Raw genomic sequence first — 15,200 nt, 5'->3', positions numbered from 1 at the left:
AAGAAGTGATTACCATACTAGGCAAGCATGATGCCATCATGTCCGCATCGCATCCAGGATAAAGCAGATGGTTCCTGTTGATCATCGCTGGAAAAGTGGATTGCTCGCTAGTCAGTGCCGAGTACTCAATCCGGGTACGACAATACATACACGTACGACGCGTCGGTATGCCATGATACTAGCTCGTATCCAAGAAACGTTATTCATTGTTCAGATTCAAGGTTTGTCGTTCGCGATCCGGACCTTTCGTATGTACTGTACTGACTTGGAAGTCTGTACTATTACGTCGATGCAAAGTTCAGACTATGTACATACCCGCTAAACTACGCAACAAGGTACCAACGCAGCAAAGACATCCCATATTCACGGAAAATGTACCAACAGGCCTCACCGCTTTGATTGTTGTCTATCTTCATATTGATCTCTGAAAATAAACAAGACTAGAATTAATAGACTGTAAGATTACGTAGTACGTACGCGGTGAGTCGTTGGCCCTAGTCGAGCGTACTGGGTCCTTACAGGTCCAGCCCCTCGGTTTTTCCCGCTGGCGCAGCGGACCGTCCCTCTTTCCATCCGATCCATCACCCATGGATTCATGCCATACGTACTTCATACTATATTATTACCTATTCTCGGAGCATATTGGCGACAAACATTATCTATCAAATTATCACAGGTATTTACTCATCGGACCTCTCGCCTCTGGCAAGGATTATACATATGCTGTGTGCGGGACCTGACCTTAGTGGAGTCTATCTCCTGTCATGAATCATTCATCCCAAGTCAAGAGTCGAAACCGTCAAATCATTCAATCGGTATGTATTCGTGATGTAGTATTGTGCCCGATAGTCTAGATTTGCTCGACAAAGTCGGTCAATCAATCCCGAACATGTACGGGGTAGACTCAGTAGAGAGGTGAATACTTAGCATCCTCGATACACCGACAAGTCAACCGAGTCGGTGAAGAATTGACTAAAATGCTAGCATCTCAACAGTCCACACGCTATATTAAAAATGCTAAGTATATAGTTGACAATATTCGATGCCTTACTGACCGCTTCTCTTATTCCTTGATATCTTCTATGTGATGMGAGTTGCATTTTTCTAATCTTAAATCGAAAATGCCATGCAAACAATCTGCAACTCGCGCATGATTAAAACTATTCCCACTTTAGGCAATTCGTACACATCCTTGGCAAACTTGCTTTTTTGCCCCTTTCCTCAGGCTCCTTACTCAAGAGCAAGATCTCCCCCTTTCATTTCCTTACCAGGCAAACAAGCCACAAAACACCCATCGTTTGAGAATTCGGAAGCTTAACCTCTTCTTCGGGACACGCCTTTGCTGGATTCGTCAATTGGAGTCTCCGGTGAGGATCCTGCCTGGGCCTATTCTATCGAGCTAGAAAATGAAGAATATTCTTTTGTTCCGACACTCCGTTTTCTAGTGTGGGATGTTGCAAAGAGAAAGGATGGTCATCCCCGTTGAGTTAGATTACGAGTGGATCTTGGCTGGGAAATGAAGCTGCTTTACTGCTCTAAAAAGTCAAGTACCGAAAAAAGGGGCTTGAAGGGAGTTCCCGGTTCCCCGGCGCCACTGGTGTCGACTTAAAGGTGGACTCTGTTGGTGAACGACTCACGAATAAGTTTTCCTAAGTCTGAAAAGCACTCCCAAAGTCTGGACATGGGACTTGACTCGTTTGGGATAAAAAAGACGTCGATCGAGGATAAATGCATCCCTCGAAGACTCGTCGGTTCTGTGCAGTAGGTTTTGTGTTCCGTCAAAGAACAGCAGAGTCTACTCATTGCACATGGTCAAAATATCTTAGTACGAAATACTAACATGCTCATCCATCGAGAAACAGCTTAAGTCATGCTGTGATTTCAGTATAATGTTTTTTTATTAGATTATCTGGATCGAAATCTTAGGCTTGAGGTATAATAGTGGAAGCATTCTAGTAGACTTATCAGATGGCATTTTGTATCTTCTATAAATTTCGATCTACCGTTGTACACTAAAGACTTTTTCTCCCCCAAACCAAGTCTCGTCCACAGTCGCCTGCAACAATTTCTCCTTCGACCACTCCATATCAACAACCACAAAATCCGCCTTCAACCCTTTCTCTAGCTTGCCTGTAATCTTATCCGCAAAGCAGGCGTACGCGGCACCCGTGGTCGCCGCCGTGAAAGCAGTAACCAGCGGCAGAGCGAAATGCGGATTCACAGTCTCTTCAGAATCGGGCAATCGAGCGGATCGTCTAGTGGTCGCTGTATATACGTTTGGTAAAGGCTCGAATGGTGCTGTGGGCGAGTCAGATCCGAAGGCGATCGGGGCGCCACCATCAACAAAGTCGCGATATGCGAATGCGCGACGACATCGATCATGTCCAATCAATGAAGGCCATGCTCGTAGGATATCCGGGTCTGAGTGTACCGGTTGCACTGATGCTGTAACACCTAGCTTGCCTAATCGAGCTGCGTCTTCGGCAGTCGTCATTTCAAGATGCTCGATGCGGTGTCGACCATCGCGAGTACCGTGAGCCTCGAGCACATTCAGCACCATATGCACGGTTTTGTCTCCTATCGCGTGTAGAGCACATTGAAGCCCTGCCTTGACCGCGCGACTGACAACAGGCGCTAATCTCTCCTCCGGCCAGAGAGGATCACACGAGACGCCGTTAAGGGCATACGGCTCGAGAAGTGCTGCAGTGCATCCATCAACTACTCCGTCACAGATGACTTTGATACCTGCAATGCGGAAGTCGGGCGAACTTTCCAGATTGTACTCGGCATGAAGCTCAGTTGCTCTGTCAACCTGCTTCAGATCTGCTTCCGAGTCTGCGGATGGCACTATCAGCCAATGGGCAGCAATACGCAGATTCAATGTCCCGTTCGGCTGCTGCTGTCGCAAGACGAGAAGTGCCTCCCATGTGTTTTCGTCCATGGCCATATCAACAAGACCAGTGTATCCGGAAGCGGTATACGCGCTAATTGCGCCCTTCAAAGCATCCAGTTTCTCTTCCATTGAAGCAGCACGCGCAAGATGCGGCCAGATCACAGCAAAGACCACGGCTTCTGATAGAAGACCCGATGGCTTGCCATTTTCATCGCGATGAATGGTGCCACCCTCTGGATCGGCCATTTCATCGACCTTTAATTCCTGAAGTGCGGCAGTGTTGCACCATGTTGAGTGCAAGTCCTTAGCATCAATGAAAATCGGTCGTGGGTCGAGATCATCCAGCATTGACGCCAGAGCCTCATTGTCGGTCATACTCTGCATCCATCCTTTGCACAAAATCCGAGGAACCTGTGGATTCTGTTTGGCGTACACGCTAATTCTCTCCCGGATTTCGCTGAGGTCCTTGCAGCCGTCCAGGTCTAGCTTTTGGAGCGCCTGGCCGAGAAGGAGCAGATGCATGTGCCCATCAATGAAGCCAGGAAGAACATATCTCTTCTTCAGATCCCGAACCACAGCACCGTTCTGCTGAGCCTGGGAAACCACTTCGTCTGTTGACGAACCGACGTGCACAATGGTGTCGTCCTGGATCACCAAGCATTCCGCAAAGGACGCCTCGTCTACCTGTTCCGTCCCCTTTCCGGTGAAGAAGTGCCCGTTGGCGAAAATAGTCGTCATTTCCGAAAACCCTTCGAGCCTAAGAGTTTCCCCAGAGAATAGTGAGAGGATGAAGTCTCGTGTTGTCTGAAGCGGGGGTTTTCTTATCTCCTTATCGGTCGTTGTCTTGGATGTGGGGTGGTCGCCTATATGGCCCTGAGTAAAACTGAGTCATATTTATCACACAGGCAATGGCTGATGCAATGTTCAAAGTAGGTGGAATATTCATATTGAAGGTTGATTGCACAGCTAGGATGTTCGGGCTCTGACTCTCGAGTAGCGAGTGGTATCCCTGCCATATAAGCCATGCCGGCGCACTTCAGACTCCCGGTCTTGAATGTCTTGTCGATGATCTCAAATCAGACCAGTACAATACCACAGGAAGTATGTACTGCATCTTTGCACCATGATCACTGGGGAAAGTATTAGCAGAACATGTGCGCCTTCTCATCTAATTCCCGCCTCCGCATTCCCCCGAGATATAAATCGACCTTGATCAATTGATACGGGCCTTTAATGGTTGAACAAGCATATTGTACAAATTTGGCACCATGATTATCACAGATGCCGGATTTCACCTTCAATGGCTATTATATTTCAGCGGACTCATGTACTAGTAATATGCTCCACCGAGGCGAGATCATGATGATCGTGCGTTCGTTTGGGCAGCTCAGGCGAGATTCGCTCATCAAGTTCATCAAGTTCATGATTTGTGTTGAAGAAAGTAAGCTACGGTCAATGAGCTTGCTTAATGGTATCTTAAAACTTAATTGGCAGTACGATTACGTCGGTAGCATGCGAGGTGGGCTTTACAGATTCAGAGAAGTGATTTGGCACTCGCATGTAAGTATTGACATTAAGTATGGCAAGGGAGTTCTGGAGCTTGAAATGGCGGCTATCAAATCACATATTGTTCGTTTATTTACATATTTACATGTGTGCATATCTATTTTGAGTAAAGAAATGTATGACAACCTTGATCAGATATTGTCGCTAGAACCGACTCTTCCAAACCTTAGGGTCAGGCTACTTTCGTGTCTTTTTTAAGGTGCTCAGGTATGCACAATTTATCACTTCCAGTTAGGTGTATCCACCGCTTACAGATTTTCGAAGCATTGGTGTAACGTTATGGAGTAGAGCTTTGCCGCAGGCCTGCCCTAATATTATATCCTCAGATCAATTATACGTCCAATACAACCAACGTAGGAAGTCAAGGATCAAAGACCAAAATCTCACCCATTAAATTAGTACTGAGCCAACCCCGCGACTGAAATATATGGGAGCTTGATTTTCTGGCAAAGCCGACTCATCACAACTTTCGATAATGTGCGAGGACAAGAGGAACTGTTACCCAACCCAACGGAGCTTGAACCACCAGAACTACCACCACCCATCGAGGCAAGATCAACCCTCAAATGCAAAGAAGTAAGAGTCTACAATGTCCCATTTTAGTACAACATAGAGATTTTAATGATCCCTTATGACATGGTACATCGAATGTATAGAAACCAGGTCAAGTATCTCTCTAGACTCTGCGCTTGGATGAGGGTAATCGCTGTGGAAACTACAGATCTTTGAACCCACAACTGGTTCTCGGGAATGGTATGAGGAGTGGAAAAAACGCGCTGAATGGATGAGAGATTGTAATGATCATTGAAGCGACAGCATTGGCCTGATTCTCGGATGTTAGGGTTGGTAGATCCTTCCGCTTGCGTTGGAAACTACCATGTCAATCATAACCACCTTGATAAATTCATCCTTCATCCCTAGATGATGTGTACTACGCTTGTCCTTGTGTAGACACAATCAATGGGACTATTGTGCGTTTTCGGACTGGTCAGGTGAGGAAAATAAAGAAAAGCAATTCCTCGGGATGGTCCCCAGCATGATATACCTCAAAAAATGAATATACAAAAACATAATTGGCAGGGAGCAGACCTACCTAGGTATGATTTACATTGATGCCGAGGTAACTGTTCCGATACATCGAGATGTCCTGCAAAAAATGACCATCTGACAGCTTGTACGAATTTGTTGACATTATAGGAGCAGAATGCATACATACTGTTGCATACATAGCATATACACGTACTTATTCTCCGCAGCGTAGATAAACGGATAATGACCAATCTCGCGGTAGATTGCAGGCGAATCCTCCGGACTATAATCCTAGCAAGTCATCCATGGATGTCGGGCATACATCTACGACCGATGCATCATGATGTATGCGTTAAATTCTTTGACGTGCCTTGGTTGATGAATTACCGCCAATATGATTAAACATACTTTCTAAGAAGTCACGTGTTATATTCAAATGAATTCGTCCCAAAATTGGAAATTTTGAACCGCTTCTTGATTATACTAAGATGCAAGGAATATCGGGTAAATACTTGTAAGTTTTCAAGCAGTTCCTCAAAATTTATCCAATCGAAAAAAACACAAAGCACAGAACATGAAATCTGCATCTACCGGTAAACTATTGAACGATAGTTCTCCGCATGTTGGTCGATCTTGTTCGCATAGAGAAGGAATCGACGCAAAATGGATAGATCCTTGCCTGTATTGCAGTGAAACTGTCAAATGGATAAATCTTAACGGCTGTAAACAATAAATAAGAATACATGCATCCGATATTCTGGTCCGTGGCCCTTGGCTCTTGGTCAGGCAGAAAAAGTCTCTTGAACAAGCAATGATCATCTACACTAGAATGATTTACGGAGTCGACTTAACTACTTACTGGATAGAGTAAATTTGGCCGCGGCTCGTAGCGTAGCCTCTTAGTGAACACTCCATGGAATCATGTGTACATGCACATCGGCAGCCTCCGAATGTCGTTATCGACGTTATCGTTATCACGACGCGACGTGCCTAGCTCTGCTGTCCGGTCCAGGAACAGATAGGAAGGAGAGTGAAAAGAGGCGTCGTTGGCTTGTTCTAGAAAACACACAGAACGAGCCCTAAGCCGCTAGAATATATTAGACACGAGGGCAGTTCTAGACCGGCAATATTCGGATGGTAGTACGTACTACCTAGTACCTACTAGTGCTAGATGTTGATTAGGTTACGAGAGGACTGTGCAGAGGGACTGTAACCTCAAACCGTCGCGATTTTATACGTCGTATGTTACGCGGGTACGAGAATGCCGAGCCCCTGGATATTACATAGTACCTTCTCAACACGACGACGCGTATGGCATACATACATACATACATACTAAGTAAGAGCACAAGCATCGGCTGCACAGTGCACAAATACGAGCCTCGCATGGCGGCCATGACGCAGTGCCATGCGACACCGGTACATGTACCTAGCAGAGTGCACAGACAGATTCGACGCAACGACTGACCTTGTCGTATTTCTACAATGTAAGCATGCCTGTCAACTCTTGAAATGAATTCCACGGAATTTGAGAGTGTCGTGTAGCGAGGCGGACCCCGATGTATCACAGTCATGCCATGTTTGAGATGTATCAGTGTGATACCTTGAGCGTTGAGGGTCTGGTTTGAGACAGTTTCGGATGCCGAGATGATAACAGACTCGCCGTCAGAACTCAGAAAAACTGCTGGAGAGGAGCAACACTTGACAGCGCCAATACGGAAAAAAACTCCGCAAGGTCGCTACAGAGTGCCCTGTATGTTCGTACTTTGTCCAGGTTGGATGATCAAGAGGAAGAAGAGAAAATGCCGCGGTCTAGACTAGCTGACTCCACCAATCAGCTGCCCCAGTAACACTCGCGACGCTGATTGGCTGTGTCGCCAGGGAAATGTGTTGTTTGCGCCAGCAAATAAGCGACCGCTACTGGGGTTTTAGTATACTATGACTCTGCATATTTACTCCTAGGAATTAGGATTATTTTATACTTTACACAAGTTCAATAGACGGGTGGACACTGGAACAGCCATGAGTCGTTCCGCACAAATGGGGTGCTATATACTAGCGCGTGTTATGTACTACGGAGTATGGCGTACTGAAGTTTCAACGTCGGGTGGGACCAATCCAAAAGTACGGGGTGCCAAATCCGTATTACTTCCTACATCCATAAGTAGTACTCATGGTCTGAACGACGAAGGTACTCAAATAATAGAAGAGGACATAGTCGGTACCCAGTATTGAAGGAAAATATTGTGGCACCTTCTGAGAGTATCGACAAGTTTGACAAGACAAGTTCAACGACGAGCACAGCCCGGTGACAGAACCAAACGGTCCCGTAAAATACGTATCACTTGAAACAGCAAAACACAAGCCAAGCATCTGATATCGTACGCTCAGTCGCTCACCTGTTGACTTCTCTTTCTCTACGGGGTTCCTAGTTCATCGGATTGCAGGGTTCAAGTACCGGCACTCTGACTCTTCTCTTTGTGACGCCGAAAAGGTCTGCCCTGCTCATTCTTGTGATGCCTGGACAGCAGTGGCAATTTCTGCCAGAGAGGAGTGAGTCAGGTTTTCAACGACTCCGCTGTCAGTTCGATCAATGCACATGAAATGATAGGCGTCAGTCAAGACCAGACAAAAAGCCAGAACAACGAAATGACAAGTCGAGAGCCTCGGCGCGAGAGTATCTCATGTTAAGTACGTAGTTGACTATCACATTCGAATGGTCAAGTAACTACACAGTAACAGACAATGCGATGAGTGAGTACAGCATTAATATCGACAGTAATACTATACTTATCATTCAATAATGTGGAGAGCACCCGTACGCAGCGTAACTTACAGCCGGCGTATCGGTACGGTAACGTGTAAGTTCTGCCGCGCTTGAGCCCACTTTTTCAGGCAGTCTGTTCTCGCCAATCTCTGTGCTGCGTCTGCTCTTGCCTTCTTCGCTCTCGCTCTTCCCTCGCAGTCAGTCTCTCTGACACTTCTCCTCCTTACCACGACCTCCTCCTCTCAGATCTACATTCCGCCAATTTCAACCTCATGCTGTGAACTCGCTCTTTTGGGGATATTCAACTCTCTATCCCCTTCAGCTAACACCTCTATAACTCAACGTTCATTCTGAGTGCCAGCCGAGGCCGCCCCTCATTCCCGAAAGAGCCACCCCCAATCTGCAACGGTGCACGTTACCTATATCTTACAAACGCAACGCAACACCACCACACCTGCTGACCCGCGACCGTCGACCTGTGCCTGTGTCATCCGTTCTGTTATCAAGTCATGAGCACTCGATTGTCAAAATTAGTCCTTTAGTGTTCTAGCGAGCATATTCAACCTCATTGGACCAGCCAGTCAGATCGATACATTTGCTACTGACTACGTACTCGTACTCCGAATCATTTGCCCTCGAAAAGGGTCATGTACCAAGGTGGAGTGGCAGAGCCCTTGGCTTTGGACGCTCACCCCGGATTCGCTTTCAAAAAAACTGCTGCGTATGCTGCCACCTTTCGCTACGAGACCGACGAAGAGCGTCCAGACATGGCAACCCATTCCCCTCTTCGCACCAGTGGTGGTCGCCAACGTAGTCACTCGATCCAAAAAGACATGTCCCAGGCCTCTCCGCAGCGCCAGACCTCCCCCATCAAACTAGCAGCAGAACCGCTCCCCGCACTCTACGTGAAAGCGCTGTATGACTACAATGCCGACGATCGCGCCAGCCTTAGTTTTCGCCAAGGCGATGTTATCCAGGTCCTCAACCGACTCGAGACGGGATGGTGGGACGGCGTCATCGGCAATGTTCGGGGCTGGTTTCCCAGCAACTACTGTACTATAATTACCAACCCAGACGAAATAGAGCATTACGCCTCCCATCGAATGATGATGATGATGGCTGACCCCGGCGATGCCAGCGCAGAGTCAGGTGCCGAAGACGAATATGAGGATGACCAAGAGGACGAGTTCGACCTAGAGCACCATTCCCGCGATTCGCAACCCATCCTGCCTATTGAAGGTGTGCCTCCAATGGACCAGGAAGAAGCCGCATATTGGGTGCCACAAGCCACCGCAGACGGTCGCTTGTTTTATTTCAACACTTTAACCGGAACGAGTACTATGGAGCTACCATTGGAGAACCCGTTGTTGGCAAACGAGACTGGCCCACGCGATCGTAATAATTTCTTCGTCCCAGACCAGACCCGCCCGCCACCAGAAATGATGGCTCGTGGTGTCGAGCACGAAGATGATTACGACGGTTCTGGCTCAGAAGGCGAAGGCGAATCATTGATGCTGGCTTCTCGCGATTCGATCTCCCGAAGACGTCGATCACTGGCAGATGATGTCTCACCTGCCACCTCCATGGATTCTCTGAATCCATCACCTGTCACCAAATCTTCTCAACATACTACAACACACTCTGGCCAAGGTTCATACCTTCACTCTAAAGACTCGATATCGACATCTATCGCTACGTCTAATGGATCTTCAATACCCCGACACTTCGTGGATGACACACCTGGCTCTCGAATTGGCTGGGCTGACTTGCTCGAGAACATGCGTCATGCCATCGACGCTTACCGACAAGTTGTTAGAAACGGCGACCGCAACGAATACGTCCGAAAAGCAGAGGATATTTCAGACCATCTTCGCATGCTGCTTGCTGCAGGTTCAGACACTACAGACAACCACTCCGGAAGCCCTTCAATTATTTCACCAAATCGTCTCCTGTACCCACACTTCCGAGACATGATGTCGAAATTTTCCAAATTGGTTCTATCTTCACACATTGCCGCTGCAGATTGGACGAGTCCTGATTCAGCCACGAAATGTTTGCAAGAGGCAGATGGCGTCTGGCAGGGAGTTTCCGGATATGTTCAGGTCGCTAGCCAACAGCGCGGTGACAACGTCAACCGTATCGTCCCCGGATTCGTCCTTAACAGTTCCACAGGTGGCCACTGGCAGAATAATGGTATTCGAACTGGTGAATCAGGTGCCACCTCTTTTCTGGATCCAGATGGTCAGGATTCCAGCCAGGAACCTTCCGTTCCGCTGGATGCTGCGTTGGTTGATCAGATTGACTCTATGAGAAAGGCCATCGTACTCAGCATTAGAAAGATTGACGAACATCTAAAAATGGAACAGAAGACCATTACCCCTCGACAACATCAAGCGTTGAGCGACGCTATCTGCTTAGCTGCCCTGAGCGTTGTCGAGAAGTACAGACCCTGGATCGCCACGATCGAATCGATTAATCTAGCTCCATTTGGTACAAGTCTACAAAACCCACAACTAGTCGATTTTGGTCTGCAAAAACAGAGGGTGTATGAAACTATGGCCGACCTCGTACTCAGCTGTCAAGCCGTTTCGGCTCCGCTTGGTGACGAGTGGGCCGAACTACGCAGAGATCCTATTGAGGATCGTCTCAACAACGTGCGAATTGTCGCACGCCAGTTAGAAGGCACCATTTCGCAAATAGGATTCTCCTTGTCACTTCTCCAAGAGCAGGTCCCGCAGGATGCCAATGGCCAGACCCATTTCATTGATGATAATGAGGCCGGCGCTGCGCCAAATCGCGAACCAGGCAGACGACGGGGTACTACTTCCTCAGTGTCGGCCGTGCCAATAGCAGCCCTCACTATTGATGACGACGACACACAAGTGCGCCGAAATATGAACAAAGCACAGCGATTCTTTGGTCAGGCTCCTCCTTCCACAATCACGAGAGAACCTCTTCGCGAACCAGTTTCATTACCAGAGGAGAATCCTTGGTTCTTGAACTTTGATCAAGAAGGCGAGGTTTTCTATGATAACAAGGCCGATGTCCCCACACTCAAATGCGGTACGCTGGAGGGTTTGGTTGCTCAATTGMCCCGCCACGACAAGCTAGATGCCTCTTTCAATAATACTTTCTTGCTGACGTATCGCTCTTTTACCACTGCTGCCGAGCTTTTCGACAAGCTCGTGCAAAGATTCAGCATTCAACCACCTTATGGGTTAACCCCTGATGAATTGCGAATGTGGATTGACCGCAAGCAAAAGCCGATCCGATTCCGAGTAGTCAACATTCTCAAGACGTGGTTCGAAAATTACTGGATGGAAACGAATGATGAGGCAAACATGCAACTTCTTCGCGACGTGCACGCTTTCACACAAGATTCGATTGCCACCACCAAAACTCCAGGATCACCACAATTGTTGAGTGTTATTGAACAGCGATTGCGCGGTCAAGATACTACAGTCAAGAAGCTTGTTCCTACGCAGAATATGGCCACGCCGACACCTATTGTCCCGAAGAATATGAAGAAACTCAGATTCCTTGACATTGATGCGACTGAATTTGCCAGACAACTCACGATAATTGAATCGAGGTTGTATGGTAAGATTCGAGCAACCGAATGTTTGAACAAGACATGGCAGAAGAAGATTGGTCCTGGGGAGAGTGAGCCGGCTGCGAACGTCAAGGCTCTGATCCTGCACTCTAACCAACTTACCAATTGGGTTGCTGAAATGATTCTAACTCAAGGCGACGTCAAAAAGCGCGTTGTCGTCATCAAGCACTTCGTCAATGTGGCAGATGTGAGTTGCTCTTGCCGCGATTGTTGGTTATTGAGGATTAGCTAACGATTGATTTTAGAAATGTCGCGCTCTTAACAATTACTCTACGCTTACGTCTATCATTTCAGCACTGGGAACTGCCCCGATTCATCGTTTATCCCGAACATGGGCTCAAGTTAGCGGTCGAACTTCGACTGTCCTTGAACAAATGCGCAGGCTTATGGCCAGTACGAAGAACTTTGGTGAATACAGGGAAACGCTACATGCGGCAAATCCGCCATGTATTCCATTCTTTGGTATGCGGGAAAATACAACACTGGTTTTGAGCTGCACTGATTCATTTTTTTATAGGTGTATACTTGACCGATTTAACTTTTATCGAGGACGGTATTCCATCACACACGCCATCCGATCTCATCAATTTCAACAAACGAGCCAAAACCGCCGAGGTGATACGCGATATCCAGCAATACCAGAATGTGCCTTACCAATTGCAGGCCGTTCCTGAGCTGCAAGATTACATTTTAAGTAACATGCAAGCGGCAGGCGACGTTCACGAAATGTATGAGCGCAGTCTGGAAGTGGAGCCCAGAGAACGAGAAGACGAAAAGATTGCAAGGTATGGTAAAAGTAGCACTGATTCCTCTTCAACCGCCATGACTGTTTCATCATTTCTCAATTCGATGCGTTGATCATGTTCTACTAACATCTGTCACTATACACGGCGTCTTTTCTTGCATTGATGAGCTTCATGATCCTGACACGACCGATATTTTATTTGCACTTCCAATCATATGTGGCCCCATTTACAGCCGCTGTCTATTATAAGCGACGTATGCGATCATTCGAAAGCAAACTTTGTTTAAGGTCGCTTTTGCAGCTATCGAAAATTGATATGCTATGAATGTCATCGTATATGCCGGCATCTCACGTTTCTTTGTTCATTCTTTTCTTTTTCTGCTGATCTCTTCCATTATTTCATTTTCCTCTGACTCCACTATTATCATCTTCTTATGATCATCTATGGATATCGCAGAGACTAACGTTTTTCCCTCGCGTAGACTGCTATCGGAATCAGGCTTCCTCTAGAGCCCTGACGATCGAGAGTTAAGACAAACCGGCGTGTTCAAAATCAGATATGCGACTGGATCTCATCGACAACAAATCACAGCAATGCGGCACTCGGGATCCCTGCCAATACTACGAAAAATAGTATTACAGCATCCTGCAAAATGATCCTTCGGTGGAGTCTACTTTCTACTTTGAGCTCGCGAAATCCGGGTGGATCGTTCGTTGTACGATGGCTCGCCGGGACGTTGCGGACTGGCGGAACTAGGGGCGGGCCCGTGTCTGATCAGCGTGCCGATTGAGCGTTACATGCGACGCTGACACGTTAGACTGCTCCGGCCCGCGTTCTTGTTGGAACTCCGGTAATCAGACTAAACCGGTTTACTATATACACACAGAACAGTAGCACACCGCTAGGTCGGCCGGATAAGAGATAAGCTAGCTTGTCTGCAAGATCCTGCGATAGGCCCAGATTCGAGCTACGAAAGTCTCGATGCAGCAAAAGTCTTATCGATTTATTATCTACAACAGCTGACGACTTTGTCTCTGTACTGAGGAAGCCGAGTCACCGTTATGCGGGCGAATTTGTTGTACATACACATATTCTTTCTCATCCCGCCGAGCATCACTCTGGCTCTTACATATTGACGTCTTCTTTTCTCTGGACATATGACTTGCACCTTACACATGTCGCTTGAACTCACTTTCTTCGTCGATCCTTTTTTTCTCATTCTTGTATCTATCATTTTGATTGATCTGTCTCATGGTTGAAATTTTAGTTTTTAGTGTTGGAGTCTCGGGATCTTGGAGTACGAGATGCTATGAATGGTCGGACATGGTTGCTTCAATTGGTTTGGTGTTGGTTTGACGGCTAAATAACTGCTTATCTTATGAATGACACGTGATGACTTCTTCATCCTCTATCTCCCTACAAGAAATTTTCATAAACCACATGTTCATATGCATCGTAAATCGTAGTCGTGTGTAGTCTATTTGTATTTAAGCTGTCTCGGGGATATTTTGGAAAAGCCCCTTCTTAATGTCAGCAGCTACTAGGCCACTAACTTCCTCGGCAACAATGCGATTCCCGTCACGAACAACCTTGGAAATCTGTTGGTCTTTGACTGGGACATTTCTACCGCCACCTGCAGCAACCCCATCTAATGCTCCTCCAAGTAGCCCTGATGCTCCCATACCTCCGCCGCCGCCACTTCCGATTGTCTTTGCGGCTCGTTTCACTTTCTGGCTGAGGKCCATGATTTGCTTGCTGCCGTAGTCTCTGGTAGTGAACAGCGGACTCTGACTCAACGTTGCGACCCAGTACTTATTCCAGAGTAGCGACAGAAGCTGCGTATCTAGCGTGCTCTTGAAATGCGACACGTCCAGCGAATAGTATTGTGAGGCATGTGCGCCGAAGTCTTCCACTTTGTTGAGCGGGATACTCTGATACTCATCATCCTCGCTCGATTCCTTGGGTGCCGTATAACCCTCTGGATACGTACGGAAAGCGCCGATCTCGACTTTACCCGCGGATATGGTACGATCGGGATCAATAACGACGGCCACAAATGGATCACTCATCTGCTGCATCGACTGCGTTGAGACATCGATACCAGAAAGCCAGCATCCATAACCAGGATGACTATGATACCAACCCACTGCATTCTCCATACGGCCAGAATCTCGGCAGGACTGTAGGTATTCAACCATGTACTCGTTTGCATCGCCCTGGGCGTTGACTCTAGTCTCTGTGCCTTCGACAGGTAATCGAAATGCGTCGGTGACGATGAATGTCTCGGATGCGATGTATCCTTGCATCAGGCCCATAACCTCTAGCGATCCGCCTGATCGTGCGTGCATGACCATTTTGAGCAGAGCGACGGCGGAGATTTTGACATTTTTGAAGTAGCGTGGGTCAGCGGCCCAGGGTTTTGTGTCAGAGAGGGCGCGGTGGGCATCGGCGTCATAGTTGTAGAGAGCATCGCGGCGGGGGTCTATGAGTTGGACGACATTCTCGAGCTCTGTCGTTGTCAGTTGGGTATCTGATATCAAGGTGATGAAAGCTCACCCCACGACTGCTGTGCAGTCTGCATAGTGG

At 47.4% G+C, this 15,200-nt stretch overlaps 3 protein-coding genes across 3 annotated transcripts; 1 reads left to right on the top strand and 2 right to left on the bottom strand.

Moving 5' to 3' along the window:
- Positions 1-1,999: 1,999 nt before the first annotated feature.
- Positions 2,000-3,631, bottom strand: BHQ10_006771 (uncharacterized protein; the record flags this gene model as incomplete). Its single annotated transcript, XM_040879394.1, has 1 exon — positions 2,000-3,631. One exon carries the CDS (start codon positions 3,629-3,631, stop codon positions 2,000-2,002), a length of 1,632 nt encoding a protein of 543 aa, XP_040735275.1.
- Positions 3,632-8,902: 5,271 nt separating this feature from the next.
- BHQ10_006770 (uncharacterized protein) lies at positions 8,903-13,468 on the top strand (the record flags this gene model as incomplete). Its single annotated transcript, XM_040879393.1, has 4 exons — positions 8,903-12,055; positions 12,114-12,330; positions 12,386-12,653; positions 13,432-13,468. The coding sequence occupies 4 exons, from the start codon at positions 8,903-8,905 to the stop codon at positions 13,466-13,468; spliced, it is 3,675 nt and encodes a 1,224-aa protein (XP_040735274.1).
- Positions 13,469-14,101: 633 nt separating this feature from the next.
- On the bottom strand, positions 14,102-15,195 carry BHQ10_006769 (uncharacterized protein; the record flags this gene model as incomplete). The annotated part of the gene is made up of 2 exons (XM_040879391.1): positions 14,102-15,123; positions 15,171-15,195. The coding sequence occupies 2 exons, from the start codon at positions 15,193-15,195 to the stop codon at positions 14,102-14,104; spliced, it is 1,047 nt and encodes a 348-aa protein (XP_040735273.1).
- Positions 15,196-15,200: the final 5 nt, after the last annotated feature.

Source organism: Talaromyces amestolkiae (assembly GCF_001896365.1).
Source record: "Talaromyces amestolkiae strain CIB chromosome Unknown scaffold13.1, whole genome shotgun sequence".
NCBI lineage: Eukaryota > Fungi > Ascomycota > Eurotiomycetes > Eurotiales > Trichocomaceae > Talaromyces > Talaromyces amestolkiae.
The sequence above is the reverse complement of the archived record's forward strand: the minus strand, read 5'-3'. Positions and strand labels throughout refer to the sequence as shown.